The 16,903-nt window shown below is 35.9% G+C and overlaps 4 protein-coding genes across 4 annotated transcripts; 1 reads left to right on the forward strand and 3 right to left on the reverse strand.

The window, feature by feature from the left end:
• Positions 1 to 240: 240 nt before the first annotated feature.
• LOC130102041 (rano class II histocompatibility antigen, A beta chain-like) lies at positions 241 to 1,933 on the reverse strand. Its single transcript, XM_056267932.1, has 5 exons — positions 1,864 to 1,933; positions 1,200 to 1,463; positions 784 to 1,065; positions 581 to 694; positions 241 to 463 (listed from the first exon to the last, which is right to left on the reverse strand). Exons 1-5 carry the CDS (start codon positions 1,931 to 1,933, stop codon positions 396 to 398), a joined length of 798 nt encoding a protein of 265 aa, XP_056123907.1. The 3' UTR covers positions 241 to 395.
• A 536-nt stretch (positions 1,934 to 2,469) lies between these two features.
• Positions 2,470 to 4,195, forward strand: LOC130102044 (H-2 class II histocompatibility antigen, I-E alpha chain). The gene is made up of 4 exons (XM_056267934.1): positions 2,470 to 2,886; positions 3,265 to 3,528; positions 3,622 to 3,903; positions 3,981 to 4,195. Exons 1-4 carry the CDS (start codon positions 2,826 to 2,828, stop codon positions 4,094 to 4,096), a joined length of 723 nt encoding a protein of 240 aa, XP_056123909.1. The 5' UTR covers positions 2,470 to 2,825; the 3' UTR covers positions 4,097 to 4,195.
• Positions 4,196 to 7,707: 3,512 nt separating this feature from the next.
• LOC130102040 (rano class II histocompatibility antigen, A beta chain-like) lies at positions 7,708 to 9,801 on the reverse strand. The gene is made up of 5 exons (XM_056267931.1): positions 9,624 to 9,801; positions 9,132 to 9,398; positions 8,771 to 9,052; positions 8,261 to 8,374; positions 7,708 to 8,118 (listed from the first exon to the last, which is right to left on the reverse strand). Exons 1-5 carry the CDS (start codon positions 9,676 to 9,678, stop codon positions 8,036 to 8,038), a joined length of 801 nt encoding a protein of 266 aa, XP_056123906.1. The 5' UTR covers positions 9,679 to 9,801; the 3' UTR covers positions 7,708 to 8,035.
• Positions 9,802 to 12,044: 2,243 nt separating this feature from the next.
• On the reverse strand, positions 12,045 to 13,768 carry LOC130102042 (H-2 class II histocompatibility antigen, A-U alpha chain-like). The gene is made up of 4 exons (XM_056267933.1): positions 13,673 to 13,768; positions 12,752 to 13,000; positions 12,378 to 12,659; positions 12,045 to 12,298 (listed from the first exon to the last, which is right to left on the reverse strand). Exons 1-4 carry the CDS (start codon positions 13,731 to 13,733, stop codon positions 12,177 to 12,179), a joined length of 714 nt encoding a protein of 237 aa, XP_056123908.1. The 5' UTR covers positions 13,734 to 13,768; the 3' UTR covers positions 12,045 to 12,176.
• Positions 13,769 to 16,903: the final 3,135 nt, after the last annotated feature.

Here is a 16,903-nt window from a genome sequence, read left to right on the forward strand (position 1 = left end):
AATCAGATGAAATAAATTGCAAAACATACTACATGCAACTGCATGTAATTTTATAAAAATGTATAGACCATTTTTCTGGCTCATTCTTGCAAGTTTTTCATGCACACAAATGTTTGTTTGTTTTTTGTGCAAAAGTTTTCTTGCGTAAACAAAAGTCTCTGGAGCAAATGGGGCTCTTTTAGGGGCTCTGAAGATGCAAGCAGAAAATCAATGGCCATAACAGAGGTGACAGTGACTATAAAGAGTTAATTGCCTTTTTAATTGACTGCTTATTAAATGAGATTTAATGGGCAATCAGGAGTTGAGGCTTAGATGACTGATGCCTGATTCTTGTCATACAGTCTTCAATTGATGTTTCTCTCGAGTCGTATGGAATGATGATGCAGTCCCAGATGTTACGGCTGTTGTTCAGTGCCGTCCATTGTTTGCAGTGGAAGTAAACAAACTGGAAGTCTGTAAAAGCCTGTAGACATCCACAAAATGACACATTCCCAACATCTCAATTGATAATGACAGGGAAGATGATTTTTCATCACACCACCAGCCCACCACCAAATTGGTCTTCATTATGAATACCAACCTGTGTGTTTTCTTTTATGGTAGATCAGTCCTCCGGCAGCCATCACGACCCCCATCACCAGCCCCACAGACCCAAGAATTATCTTAGACCTCTCAGACTCGGAAAGAGAAGGATCTGTAAAGTGAAAGAAAATTCAGTTCAAATTGTCCAGTGAGGCAACAATCTGATTCTTAACACTAAATGAATCATAACTCTGTTCTTACCCCAGTGATAGACCATGGGTCTATGAGAGCTGGCGTGCTCCACCACACAGGAGATCTTCTCTCCAGGTTTGGGAAAGTATTCCAGGTGGGAGTGAATCTGGTAGTACCAGTCTCCATCAGCCAACTCCTCAGTGGAGGTCACATCAGCTGCCACCGCTTTATCATCCCTCATCCACGTCAGTTTGATGGGTTTGGGGTAGAAGTCATAGGCACTGCACACCAGAACAGCTTTCTGATTCCCAATAGCTTCCTTGTCTGACCGGATAATGACTTCTGGTTGTACTGTAAAATCGGACCGAGTTGGACATGATTATGTCAAATACCAAAATATAAGGTTTTAAAAAACCAATAACAAAATAATATCTTACATCTTTAATTTAAGTTTGTGTTCTGAATAAAAAGAAAATGTCTTTCACCTGTCATCCCTGCATTAGGGACAATTAACTTTCCAATTTCTTTGCATTGGTTCAGAGCAAATTCTGCTTGTGCAAGTAAAACCTTGTTTTTATTGTAGTCCTCTGCCCATTTCTTTCCAAATTCAGTGTAACCAATAACTATATCCTCAGTGCTGTTGTATCTCAGATATTCTATCATGTTGTAGGTGACCGAGAAGATAAATTCGATGTTTTGTTGAGAGTCAGTTCGACAGAGAATTTGGACATATCCATAATGTACATGAACTGAAACAGAAAAGAAAAAAAAGGAGAGAAAATAACAGACATAAAATACAAAGATTAGCTAATAAAAATAACCAAACTGTATGAAAATAGGGCACAATGTTTCAATTTTCATAAAAAAAAAGAAATTAAAAACAATGTTGTCAGAAAGAGTATTAATGAATCAGAAGTGGGATTTTTGTCAAGCCTTTGAATATTGCAATAGTTTTAATCAGGATTGACATAAATATTAAATTTGACATTTGTTTAGTTGTGTTAACGCAAGATGATTATTGATGGTGATTTTAGACAAAAAAATGCTGCAATATTTCATTTTGAGAACTTAGGAGAAATTTGGTAAATTAATAATAAATCAACACAAAAGCATTTTGTAAATAATACAAATAATAACATTTAATCTTACCTGTTTCAAATAAAGCAGACAAAAACACGGTCAAATGTACCACAAGGTTGTACTGCATTTTTGAAGTCATGCCGCTGTGTGTACTTGTCTTTGAATACAGTGTGTTTTGCATTGATCTATAAAGAGGCGAAACTAGTTCTCATATTACACTGTATATTTAGCTTAGATTTCTCTTGCAAAATGTTAACCCCACTGATTTGGATTAACACCTTTTTGCAAAGATTCTTATTTCATAATTCTCCACTTTAATGTATCTGAAACTCTTGGTAAGACATCTTTGTGTTTTTCCACAAAGTTACCAATCAGAATTTTCTTCCATTGCATAATCTACATATTTAGATCAGGTCAAAATAAGTAGTAGTTGTTCATTTATTGTGCTTTGACTAATGTTGTTAAAGTATTGATTAATGCTGTTTTATCAGATTTGATCATTTCTTTTCTTTTGCTATGGACACACACTACCACATGACTATTCTTCACAGTATGCAAAAAGTAAGTCTGGTTTTAAAAAGTTCACAAAGGATTTTTTTATTGAAGGACATCATACTGTGACTGTAAGCAGGTTAAGACAAGTGGTTATCATGCATGTGTAGAGATCTCCAAAACTCTCCAAATCCATAGGCTATAACAAGCAGAAGTCAAAGTACGAACGGGAAGCTTTGCTCCAATCCAGCAACCATCAATGAGATAAATGGAAACGCTAATAAATAGCTTTCTCCAGGTATATAACTATTAAAGTAACTTACAGCCCTAAATCCAGTTCCACTGTGGCAAACAGACCCAAGACTGACTGAATGAATGTCATAATGAGTGAGACAGTCAAAATTCTGGTGATGGTGACCTCTGGTGGTTGAGTGGTTAACTTGAGCCAAGATCATATCAATACCAGAATATCAAGTTCATGACTGACCGCAGCACCATAGCTGTAAGGATCCAAAACCGACTCACTTCTGTGAACAAACATGCTTGTGTCATTTTACGGAGCACTTTTCATTGCCTGTTTGCCATATACTGAAGGTCAAAGTAAGTAAAAGCTTTAGGACAAATTCTAAAACTTTGAATTAACAATGTGATTTAAAATGTGATTCATTAATGATAATTTTTGCTGATATATCGAATCAATATATGATAATCCTTCTATATGAACGAAGAGTCCAAAATACTCCATTCACAATATTGTATGATATTCCATTGTAATACTGCTAAAGCTTGAGTTGTTGTTTTATTATGTTTATTGCAGAAATAAATGCACAATTTTAATTTCACTTGCAGTGCATATATCTTCATATGTATATATATATATAATTGTTATTATTTCGGGATAAATTAAAGAATTTGGGTCAAGCTACTAATATTTTCTAGGTGATATGTAACAAATCTTTTAAATTCTGAAATCTTTAGGTTATCATGAATATGGCTTGATTGAATCATGCAGTGGATCAGCTGGAAGTAATGAAATTCTCTTCACTTATGATACTGAAGTGGCTGCATATATGGATTTAGAAGATGCAAAAATAGTTCTCTTGGTACCTGATGTTGTATATGGTATTGCTGGCTTTGATACATTACCCTTAGACATCAATTTCAACCCCATTGATGTTAGATTGTTGTGCAAAGATGCTTATTCCAGGACGCTCTCTCTTAATATATCTGAACCTCCTCTTGGTAAGGTTTTTTTTTTTTACTCCATACAGTTAGAGAATTAGGATTAAATATGGTTATTGAACAAAACAGTGATACAATCCAAATATCTTTCAGAATCCCCATATACCTCAATTTACCCCAGGAACGAAGTGAAATTAAATGTCAATAATACCCTTATTTGTCTGGTTTCTGGATTCTTCCCTCCACCTGTCAAAGTTTCATGGACCAAGAACAATGTGAATGTGACAGATGGATCAACTGTCAGCAGATACTATCCCAACAAAGATGGGACACTTAATGTATTTTCTCGACTGAGCTTCATTCCAGAGGAAGGAGACATTTACAGCTGTTCTGTGGAGCACAAAGCCCTTCCACAACCTCAAACCAGAACATGGGGTAGATATTTATTTATTATTCAGAAATATCCTTTTAGAATCACATGATGAATGTCACAAATGTTTGTGTCTGTGCAGATATAACGGAGCCCAGCATCGGCCCATCAGTGTTCTGTGGAGTTGGTCTGGCTCTTGGGCTGCTGGGTTTGGTCACTGGAGTCTTTTTTATCGCCAAAGAGAAAAAATGGATATAGTTATACTGATACAGCAACAGTGACACTGTTGTTAGTTATTTTGTCATGTAAAGATGACATGTAAATTTGCATTGCAAAATCTGCTTTAGCTCAAATACACACTATTCCTGTTTCTATAAATGATCTACATCTGCATCATGCATGAGAAATAATTTTAATAAATGTCTGATATCCTTCTGTTGTTTGAAAACAGGATAAATAAACTAGTGAAAATATGAAAAGGACATTTTAGAAGAATTTATTTTCTGAAATTCCACTGGGCCAAAAATGTAATGCAATTGAAAAAAACATCCATACATTTACTCATCACAGCCCTCTGCTTGTCTCACATATTTTGCTCATTAAAACAATGAACATATATTTTCATACAGTTGTCCTTTCATGGTCATATTGATGAGATATCGATGTCAGATTAGTAGTAGAATTGTTTGTCGTGGTTGTTGCTATATGGTTATATGCTGGTTATATGGTTATATGCTATGTGGTTGATGCTATTCATATATGAATCAACTTCATTTCATAGCATAGCATAGCTGTAATTGCTGAGTCAAATATGGTTTTAATAAAATCTTGAAAATGGAAGATTTTTTTAATTATTTTTTATTAAAAAATAAAAACATTGGCAAATATTATTAAATGGTTTATATTTATAAATAACCCTAGTTTCTCAATGTGTTGAAGATACATATTACATGCAGCATGATGAGTGCCCTCACAAAATTCGGGTTCTTGGCGCCCTCTACTGGTCAACTTAATGATAGATTTTTGTTTCTATAAAACACATCAATAATGGTCATTTGACAGACTCTGGTGGGAAAAATTAAATACAATTCTAAGATCTGAAAATTCTGCAATTACATTTTTTGTTTACATTTTAAAACATCTAGTAGCCTATTGGTATTGCTACTAAGTTAAGCATTTCCAACAGAATAGTTTAACAGGCTAATAATAGGCCTATTTCACAAAAATGGCCGCCGAGACTGAAGTAGGGTAAACTCTTTTCCGGTGAAAGCCATACATAGGGTGAAAGAAAGTTATAGTTTTTGACGGTAGATTTAATCTGTCAGCTTCTATCACAGGCCAAAAATTATTGTCACATTCTAGTGATTGCACAATATTTGTCACATAACTATAAATATATTTAATGTATTTACTGACTTTACATAATACTTAGCCTATAGGCATGTGATATGGACAAAAAGTCGGTTGCTACAAAATCAGGCTTAAAATCTTCATGTTTGTGGCCAACATAATGTGACTCTTCTCAGATGCTGTGTGTTGTGTTCCTTTATTATTAACACTGAAAATAAAATAACTGGCATGTAGCCTTTATTCCCTAAGCACTCCCCTTCTATTGTTCGACCTCGTCATCTGTATCTTTTATATTGCTGCCACAGAACAATAATAGAAATAACAACTGATCACCACAGTGGTAAGAAGGTTTGGCAGGTTAGTATCAGAAGTCAGTTCTGGAGGCTTAGTTTTGTATTCCTCCAAATAATATTTCCAAATAGATTTATTGTATTTATATTTCCAAAAAGTTTTATTGACTTTGTATAATATTTATGGTGAGTTCAGGTTGGTTGTGACACTTTTTCCAAGTCATCTCAACGGCAAAAAGTGTCCCAATCACCCTGAATCCCCCCTATAAGATATGATCCAACTGTAGGCTACCATTGCTTTTCTGTGCTTCTTTATATTTGATTTTTTACTTCCTCGTTTTTGATTTTTGTTTTTGTGAAAAGAATATACTTCTGTATGCATTACAGAGATCAGGAATTTATTCTTCCAAACTTCCTCATGCTTCAAACTCGGCCATTCTATTGTGTCTATAGTCTTACAGTTTTTTTCAATTGTTAAGAAGCGTTTGCCAATTCTTACATTTTCTGAACTCTTGTGAGCTAATCTCAGCCGTAACTCTCCCCAGTGTGTTCCGCATGTGAGGCAACACAGCAATACACCTATCACACAATTACCCAAATAGTTAATTTTCTGCCCAAAACCACATTTTCTTAACCCTCTACCACCGCATGGTGTTGCCATATGGCAACATACTCTTTGTGTTCATTTCATTGCCAATGTTTCTTTAAGAAAACATTCTCGTATTTTTTGTTGGAATGAGAAGACCTTAGTTTAGCCAATGATCTGCTTTGGTTAAGTCACATGACATGTAATTTTTTTTCTGTGGCGCGATTTTTGACAGACTGTCGTCTCTTGTCGGTAGTTGCTGAAAGCAATCTGAAACGTCAGTAACAAACAAGGACCCTCCCATATCACATACACAAAACATCAAAACATCACCTCAGTTAGGTTATGATGACATATTCACAAAAAAAGAGAAGTTTTTATGAAATCAGTTTTTGGTAAATCGATCAAATGTAAAAGTTTAGCTAGCTAGACAGGTCAGCTGCAACAACATTAATGCTAGTGATATAAATTATAATGTTGATTAGTCATAGGTTAAGGACTGCCAATATGGAAAGCTGTTTGAACTTTTATTCATTTCCAGGATATGAATTCTTGATATCTATAATTGTATTTTCACTAGTTAAATGTCATCATAGGCTGCCATTCAAAATCAATTGTTGATATAGAAATATAATTTTGATATAAATCATTTCTTTGTTAGTAAATATGTGAATTCCTGATATCAATAATTCAAATGTCACTAGTTGAAATGTCTCAATTGAATTGCGTACCAGTAAAAAACATTTTTTTTTTGATATCTGAAAATCTGATATAAATATTTAAAATGTCTAAAATTCTTACTAGTAACAATTACATTCATGATATCAGAAATTAACATTATCACTAGTGAAAATTAAATTATTGATACCAAAAATGGCCATTGTTATAGTAGAAATCTAATTCCTGATATCAATACCTCATTTTAACTAGTAAAAATGTAATTGTTGATATTAAGAATTAGTATCAAAAGAATAAAAGTTAAAACGGCTTGTCATACTGCCAATGCATTTGTAGGATATTATGGAAAAAAAATCTAATTTAAATGGCTTTTTTTTTCTAAAACAAAAAATCCACTGTTGTATGTTGTTGCCGTATGGCAACATATCATAAAGGACCTTAAAAAGGACCTTCTTTTTACAGCATTACAGCAAGTTAAGCCATTCTAAGAAAATAAAAAGAGTCAAATATTTTTTTCTATAGGTCTATCATAATGCGTGCGGTAGAGGGTTAAATAAATACAAACTCTAAATTTCAAAATGAAAAAAATAATAATAATTTTTTCAATACAGACTAACTCTATCAAAACACTGCAAACCTGTTTCAAAATCGATTCATTCAGTCAAAACACTAGCAATTCGTTTTCAATCCAACATGAACACAGTCAATCATAGAGTAATGACTCTCAAAATACTAACAGTTGATGGCATTACAAAAACTGCATTACTTGATAAATAAAAATTTCACTGTCATATATCTAATTTCTATTTATTGTAATGTTTATAAATTCAAAAGAAACCAAAATCCATTACCATTGTCGTCATCTTGCTGGTAAAACGTTGCAAATATTACAAAATTCATAATATGTATTTATAATTTATCTATATGAAAATCAATAGGAGTTATTATTTCTCTATTATTTCTTCAGCTGTCATTGGTGGTGCACCTTAAAAAAGATTTAGAATAGAGCCACTGTATTTATCATCCATAAAGTATTTGTCAATGTATCTTCACTGAGATATCATACACTATAGGTTGTAGACGATGAATCAACATGCATGGATGCATTTGAATTAACCTTTGCAAAAACAAAAAGTGCAATTATAGAGCAAACCACATGAGAACGTATCTCTCTTATGATCAATCAATAAAGCAGTTGTGTAAATGGGCATTGCCGTTGAACTGGTTGTGTTTGGTGCCTCTGAAGATCTTATGGAAGGTTTCAATGTCTTTAATAAGCTGATACACTGTTACTCAATGTTCACTCTGATGTGCCACTGAGTCCTGCAGAGGTTCAGAGCATCTAATGTATTGACTTCCATCTGATATGACGTGTGCTAGTAAATGAAGGGACATGAACATGAAATCGTTAGTATTTTTTTTATTACGTAATTAAAATGGAGAAACCATGATATTTATAATGCCTTATTGCAATTTTGTTTTGAAAAAATGTGAATACGAATGTGTCTGCACACCAACCTGTGTGTTTTCTTTTGTAGTAGATTAGCCCTCCTGCTGCCATGATCACCCCCAAAACCACCCCTGCAGCTCCAGTTATCATCTTATTCCTGTCAGACTCTGACAGAGATGAATCTGCTAAATAAAATAAAATTGTGCTGAAATATTCTATGGTTTGTTATGCAACGCACACTATTCTGTCAATTGAGATACAATTGCAATAGTAACCAGAGTCACTTGAGAGTTTCACCTTTTTTAAAATAAAATAGGAATTACTTAAATGTTTTATTATATTTTATATTGTTTTATCATTATCTGATTTTAGGAATCCTACTAAGATAAGTTCAAATGACTTTCATTTGAGAGGCATTAAAAAACAACAACCTGAGAACCACTGAACTATAATAATAATGATGCTGGTCTGAACAAAAGTCCTCTGTGGTTGGTTAAATTGTTTAGGCTACGAAGCAAAGTAGACATAGTAGAAACTACAGTTTGGTTTTTGTGGTCATCAGTTTCATTGTATCTTACCCCAGTGATAGACCATGGGTCTATGAGAGCTGGCGTGCTCCACCACACAGGAGATCTTCTCTCCAGGTTTGGGAAAGTATTCCAGGTGGGAGTGAATCTGGTAGTACCAGTCTCCATCAGCCAGCTCCTCAGTAGAGGTCACATCAGCTGCCACCGCTTTATCATCCCTCATCCACGTCAGTTTGATGGGTTTGGGGTAGAAGTCATAGGCACTGCAGATCAACATGGCTGGACTTTTACCACTGGCCTGCCTTACTGACCTGACGATGACTTCTGGTTTTACTGTAGACATGATGAGGTTAATTTTCTGTCGTGATTCATGTGTGGTTTCAAAACGTTTTTAGTGTTCAATGTATCTCACCTGTTTTTTCTAACATAGTGAGTAATTGCCCAAAGAGCTTGCATTCGGCAATGGCTTTCTCTGCCTCATTATGTAGCCACTCAGGTTTTTTATTAAAATCATCCGCCCATTTCATCGCATATTCAGTGTATGCAACAAATTTATTTTCAGTACTGTTAAATCTCAGCAATTCAGTTTTGTCGAAATATATTGAGTAGATGAGCTCAACATTTTGTAGAGAACCAAGTACACGGCAGAGATTTAGGGCGAATCCATAGTGTCCATGAACTAAAAAACAAGCAGCCAACAAACATTTTGACAGTTTAATAATAATAATAATAATACTAATACAGTAATAATAATAATAATAATGTTCTGATACAGTCTGTTTAACTTTGCAAAAACATATTTCTAAACGAGAAATTTCAGAGTAAAGGCTTGAAATTGCATTTTTTGTAAAAATAAATTTATAGAACTATTTCATCAATTTATTAAAGTCAGATTATAGCTTACCTGTTTCAAACAAAATATGCAACATGGCCAGGTGTATCACAAGATTATACCGCATTTTGCATTCAGTGTTGTTTTACTGGCATGGAGATGGAATGAGTCCTAAAGCAGTTACAGTAAATGTCTTAAATGATGCCAGCCCAGTTTTGCACCGCAACTCATCAAACTGGAAAATCAACCTAACTAACCACAAAACAACATGTGATTGAGTAACTTACATGGGGACCTTTTTCACAAGCTGAGCTACACTGAGTTACAAAAACTGAAGTGAAAGTTCTGTATACTTGCTGACAAATGGGCATTGTTTTTCCTGACCGAGGACTCACATGAGATTTTAGGTCACCCTCTCACCCAAAAAAGACCCATAGATTCAGAAATCTATGGGTCTAAAATGTGGAATGTTTCTGTTCTTGCCCCAATACCATTTTTTTGTGAATAAAAATGCACTCTCCATAGCACCTGAAAAACCACCAATCATTTATCAATATATCTATATATATTATTTATATATATATATATGTGTGTGTGTGTGTGTGTGTGTGTGTGCAGTGCACACAGGGCGTGTGATGCGTCAGTGCAGCAGTGTTGGAGTAGTAGTGCTTGTAGCTAGTGCATGCTGCATGCTGCTTCTGCTTGCCACTTTCTGCTTTCAGCTACTGCCACCGGATAGCCTTCTGTTTTCAGGGGCGAAAAAGAGGAGCCGAGTGTGTAAGCCTCCTCAGCCGGTACATAGCCTCTCCATTGCCAAGATCTCGTACACGCCTCCCCGCGGCACACATGGTAACTGGTCCCTTGTGGTTCCAGGCTAAGTTGTACGGGATCTCGGAGCAGCAGTGGGCCCCAGAGACGCGGCATGCAGGCCCATTGGTGAGTGGAAACGCCCTGATGCCCGTCAACCTCTGTCCCAGCTATGGGTAAATAGCCCCAGCTATGGGTAAACAGTGAAGACCTCAACGGCGGCGCAGGCGGAAGATGGTGATGTGAGCACCACCACACCGGCTGGGAAGGCGGAAGAAGGCAACCCTAAGCCACGTGGGTTAACTCGGGAGGGTACAGTGGCTAGGGGAGCAAACCCCGAAGACAAACCTGCACCTGGGGACAGGCACAGGCGGAGTCCAACTGACCGGACTGAAAATGAGTCGGAATGTTGCATGGGCTTACGTTGGCTAATTCCGAGCTACAGGCAAACCAAATGAAAAATATCAATTTTGGTCGAATTCGAGGTTTTCACTAAAATTAGTTCATTAAGCCCTAATCCAAAGATTCAAATAGCAATTAAACATCTAAAAGTATATCTTTATTTGTATGTTTTTCTGAGACGAGTAGCCTTTCTTTGTCCATGAAAAATGCCGTTTTTCTCTACTCGCTTCTCGACGCCTGGCGCTTCCCCTCAGCACAAGTTTGGCATCGTTGTAAAGCAATTCCAACTTCGTGAATATTCATAGCAAATTCTCGATGGCATGAGTCTGAACCAATGAAATGTGATTTTCTGATGTAAACAAAACAATATTACTTACACTGAGTCACTGACAGATCCGAAGTGTGCGCGATCCCGATTCACAGAATTACAGTATTTCAAAATATCTGTCTTGGCTAGTATTCACGCAAAAATTATATGGCATTTTAAGTGAACGTATGTTCACTGAACATACGTTCACTCAAAACTGTTAGGGAAAACATCTGATGTGTAACATTATATTAGATCCGTGCGGTAGGCCTACAGTAAATAGGGTCTAGGATGTATGCCTCATTATGTTAATCAAACAATTGTGGTAGCTAGATATCATGAAAAAAATTTGAATACAATTTTTTTTCTTATAGATATTTGGTTTTGGCTTGGTGTTTGCCAAATTTGGTGTATTACCAGGGATTTTAAAGTATAGGTGATTTTGTTTTGGAACCTTCAGAAAACTTTATCTCAACTTTTCTCAAATTTTACTTTGCTGACTCTGAGTATATGAATACAGTAGGCTATGTGTGTATGTTTATGTGTATGTAAATGTATATATATATATAAATATATTATAAGTCACAAGGCACCCAACCTGAAGAACACGTAAGATCAACAATGGGGAATTGTTTTTAAATTTTTAATTAATTTCCACTTTTATTTGAGAAAAACAAATCAATTGTTGGATTTAAAAAACATATGATCTGACATATCTGTCAAGAGTCCTTTTCCATAATACAATACATATTAAAATTTTAACCTACGTAGGTAGTGTTATTCTTTTTGAAGGAATGAATGAGTTTCTCACGACCCATGATGCATCTACTATAGAATTTAAAAGCCACCACACTAAATGCAACAGTAGAATATTATATCAAGTCTTATGAAGACTGTTTTAGCTGTTGTATAACACATCTTCTGCTGTGAATATACAACATAGAGCCCTGAAAACATCAAATCAAAGCATGTCTCTTGCAAAATCAGTGCAAAGGGCATTTAGAGTTAATTAACATTAAAACACAATTTTAATTTTCCTTCAGTACACATGTAACTTCACATGAGAACCAAAACAAAATAATACAGGTGTCAGTGTTATTGTATCAGCATTAATTGCAGTTGTTTCCTTTGGCAATGAAAAAGACTCCAGTGACCAAACCCAGCAGCCCAAGAGCCAGACCAACTCCACAGAACACTGATGGGCCGATGCTGGGCTCCGTTATCTCTACATCTGCACAGACACAAACGTTTGTGACATTCATCATGTAATTCTAAAAGGAATTAGATGTGAATAATAAATAAATATCTACCCCATGTTCTGGTTTGAGGTTGTTGAAGGGCTTTGTGCTCCACAGAACAGCTGTAAATGTCTCCTTCCTCTGGAATGAAGCTCAGTCGAGAAAATACATTAAGTGTCCCATCTTTGTTGGAGTAATATCTGCTGATGGTTGATCCATCTGTCACATTCACATTGTTCTTGGTCCATGAAACTTTGACAGGTGGAGGGAAGAATCCAGTCACATGACAGATCAGGGCATTTTTGACATTCAACTGTGCCTCACTTTTGGGATAAATTGAGCTCCAGGGGGATTCTGATGAGACAGACACCACCAATTCTAATATGAAATTTCAAACATTTTAATAAAACATTTTTGTTGTTGTTTATACCTGTTTTATGTCTTACCAAGTGGTACAGATGAATTGGCATACACCTCTTTAAGCACACCTGCAACATTTTTGCAAACAGATACGCCTTTTTTTCCGTCCGCATACAGTGGCGGTAGCTCAATTTGGCCAGCAAAGTCAGGTAATGTGAGGATTTCTTTTTGCTCTTTGAAGTCTACATGTCCCACCTGTTCATCATCAAATTTGACAATGAAATCTTCTTGATTTAAATCACCACATGCTTCAATCAGCCCAAATTCATGATAACCTAAAATATTAAATCAGATTATTATTATTGGGAATATAATCATATTTATACATGTACACTGTAAAAAAAAAAAAGTCAGTATGAAGGAATTTTCCATTTCGAATTACACATTGCATTAGACTATGGTTTAAGGGTTAACGGAAATTTCCGTAAAATTACTGGATAATGTCCTGGCAGAAAATTACCAGTACATTTTCTGTTTATTTATTTTATACAGTATAGACAGAGATATAATTATATTGAGATCACTTACAATACTTTTAAATGGATATACTTTTGCAACTATAACAGGAGGTGTATATATACTTTTTTGGAAAAGTATTTATCAACTATTTAAAGTATATAAAAACATGTATAAAAAAATATACAGTTATCACTACAATACAATATACTGTATATAGCCTACTGAAAATTCTGTACACTATAAAAATATCAAGCCTTAATCACTCATACTCACATAGGCTACTTGCTGCATATAACAATAAAGTAACAACAACAACAACAAAAACTTTTTTTTTATTTAGCACCTGATTTTACCAAGTTATTAAGATACTAAACAGGTGGTACAAAACAAAGAGCATTTGGTTCTACTTCTTTTGACATGTTACAAGATTTAATGAGGAACAAAAGTCTACTTTTAATAAAGCAGCAATTGAATGGTTTTATACTTACTTTGGGCGTTAATGTAAACGACACAGACACCGATGACTATAATTCTTAAGAATCCTTCCATTTCAGTAAGTCTGTAAAAGGATGTAGCAGAATGTGCCGCTCAAATAGAATGTGAGCAGCTTTTCATGCATGAGAAACAGCACCACCTTCTCTTTAAGCATTTTTTTTTACTTACATCATCCTATTGGTTGTGTGTCAGTGACACACAACCAATAGTTGTGTGTTCTCTATGGGAAGTATGTCCTGGGCAATGCTGCAAGAAAGAACAAAGCCTAAGGATGTTTAACTGTACTTATTGCTTGTTTGTTGACCACTAGATGGTACTGCTGGATATAAGCAAAACATAAGCAAAAACCATAACCCTAAACATCATAAAGGGAGTTCTCTCTCTTTTTCCCTATGTCAATGCATTTGGTGATATTTTTAGAGAATAACAAAGGTTGGTAAGCTTTTCATCCTAGAGTCATTCACAAAGCATTTTGTGCTAAAAGAAGCTCCTAAACGAATTACTCCTGATGACATCACAAACAATCCAAAAGAGAAATTCACAAACAATCCAAAGCCAGTTGTTGTCAATCCGCGTTGCAAATATATTGGAATATTACAATGACATCAAACTTTTAAAAAGGTAGGTTACCTGTAGGCCTATCACAAAATTGTTTTCTTAGTTTTAAAAGTAGTTAGTCCAGTTTGCCTTTCTTTGTGTTATCTTTAGTGGTTCATCGCTATAGGCCAACCGTAGTTTTGAAATGTGGTTTAAATAATATTAGTTGGTAATGTCTAAAGTGAAAGCAAATATTTGAGAGAAAATATGGTGCGTGTCAGATGCGTGCTGGTCTTAAAGTGACAGTAGCCTAGTAAACATGCTGCAGCTTGTCCTTAAAGGGATAGTTCACCCAAAATCGAAAATTCTGTTCTTATTTACTCTCTAATGTTGTTCCAAACCTGTATTAATTTATTTCCTGTGTGGAACACATAAGAAGATATTTTGAAGAATGTGGCTAAGCAGACAGTTACTGTTCCCCATTGACTTCCATAGTAGGAAAATATATACTATGGAAGTCATAGGGGACTAGCAACTGTTTGGTTACCCACATTCGTCAATCGTCACAATAACTTTTTATTTTCAACAGAAGAAATTTCTGTTTTATACATTTTGTGGCATCTTCATTTTTATTTAAAAGTGTTCAGTGACACAATATGCACTTCATACATTTCAGCGTGTCACTGTTCAGTGACACTGCAATGCAAATAGCTTTGCTAATAAATTGGAATGGAAGTTTTTATTTTTCTGCTGAGTTATCAATATAATGTGATACACATAACAAAATACCTCAGCTGGTACACAGCAAATTGTATTTTCAGCTCTATTATTTTTTACATAAAAAAAAAAAAAAAGTATTGCAATATATCGCAATATGTATTGTTTCGCAATATAACATTCAGAATATTTGTAATTCCATCTGGTTGAAGATCGGAGTCATCACGACGGTATGGAGACGGCTTTGTTTAGATCAGTGCCGATGGCTGTCGTGTCGATGAGGCCTTCAGAGGGGAGAGTCTAGTTGACACAATTTCGGCTGTCACTTCAGGGATGCGTTGTGGTCGTGTCTAGGCGCAGGTCTTCCATCTGATCTGGATACGGCCCGGATAAGGCTGACTACATTATGCGTTGTGGTAGTGTCTAGGCGCAAGTCCACCATCTGATCTGGATACGGCCCGGATCCAGCTGACTACATCATGCGTTGTGGTCATATCTAGGCGCAGGTCTTCCATCTGATCTGAATACGGCCCGGATACGGCTGACAACATCATGCATTGTGGTAGTGTCTAGGCGCAGGTCCACCATCTGATCTGGATATGACTCAGATCCAAACCTCTGAATAAACAGAGAGACTAACATTGGCATAGATGCCTTTGAGGTAACGAGTACATCAGGTGTTATAGGAACTTTTCCCGGTTCCGGCTGACCTAAGCCGCGTTTCCACCGCAATTGCCCGGAACAATTTGTCCCAGGAACTTTTTTCCCAGGAACTTTTTTTGCCCCAGACCGGTAGCTTTCTGCGTTTACATCGCGGTCTAAAGTACCGGGTAAACTGCGCGCGACTGCTCATTGCTTGCTTGTGACGGACAGTAGACTGTAAAAGACAGTAATCAGTTTTGAGCGCCACATTTATAATAAATATGGAAGAGATTCACACTGTGCTGCAGTTGTTTGAGATGTATTGGTTTACTAACCAGGTAATTAACAAAACGGCAGAAAAGAGACGAGCACTGATACTAAAGCGTGTTCAGAAAGCTCGTAATGCTAACGTTAGATCTAAAATTAGACAGCGTATGTTATCAGCTATTGCGGACATTGACCGTGAGAAGGCTGGGACGAACGCGCAGAAAATTTCTCTTCCGCAAATACGCTTAATAAAGCCTGAATCTCGTCGTCGGTCCAGCTGCCTTTTTTATTTTTATTAAATTCCATATTTGCAGACAGACAACTCTTACTGCATGGAACTTCATTACTGCATGAAGCCACGAACTGCAATAGATTCTAAAAATTACGGTTAAAATAAAATGCTGCGCGGAGTTATCCAATCATAATGCGGCGTGAACACAACCAATCAGCATGTTCAGCGCACAAGCCCCACCCGCGAAAGTTCCTGAACTTTGAAAAAGTACTACCTCGCGAGCAGGGACTTTCGGAGGGGGAAATATCTACCCGGAACTTCATTTAGACCCTGGTTCCTGCGGTGTAAACACACCGAGTACCAGGCCAAAGTTCCTAGTTCCTGGGTAAAGTTCCTGCGGTGGAAACGCGGCTCTAGTTTATGACAAAAACCCTTTTTTGCTGGTAAATTTTGCATAAAAAAATAAATAAAAAAACTCATATTCAAGAGATACAAGTTTTGGATTCTCTTATTAAAAAAAACATCTTTGAAGACGAAACTGTGGATCACATGTGTAGGACTAAAAATAAAATAACTTAAATCAACCCAAAATGTATTGGTCATGCTGCGATCACAAAATAAATGGGCAGCTGTTTCATCCATAAGACCACAAAATGAGCATGTCTCATCAATATTATATTATTTAGAACAGCCTTTCTCAAACTTTTTTCAGTCGGGGCACCTTTCAAAAGTGCATAAAATCTCAAGGCACCCCAGTGTAAAATATAAATTAAAAACACTGCATAACCCAAATGTAAATGCAAATGTCCTGTTTATTTAGACAGAACAG

This window comes from Rhinichthys klamathensis, unplaced genomic scaffold, assembly GCF_029890125.1.
Source record: "Rhinichthys klamathensis goyatoka isolate OS25496 unplaced genomic scaffold, OSU_Roscu_1.1 h1tg000266l_1, whole genome shotgun sequence".
NCBI lineage: Eukaryota > Metazoa > Chordata > Actinopteri > Cypriniformes > Leuciscidae > Rhinichthys > Rhinichthys klamathensis.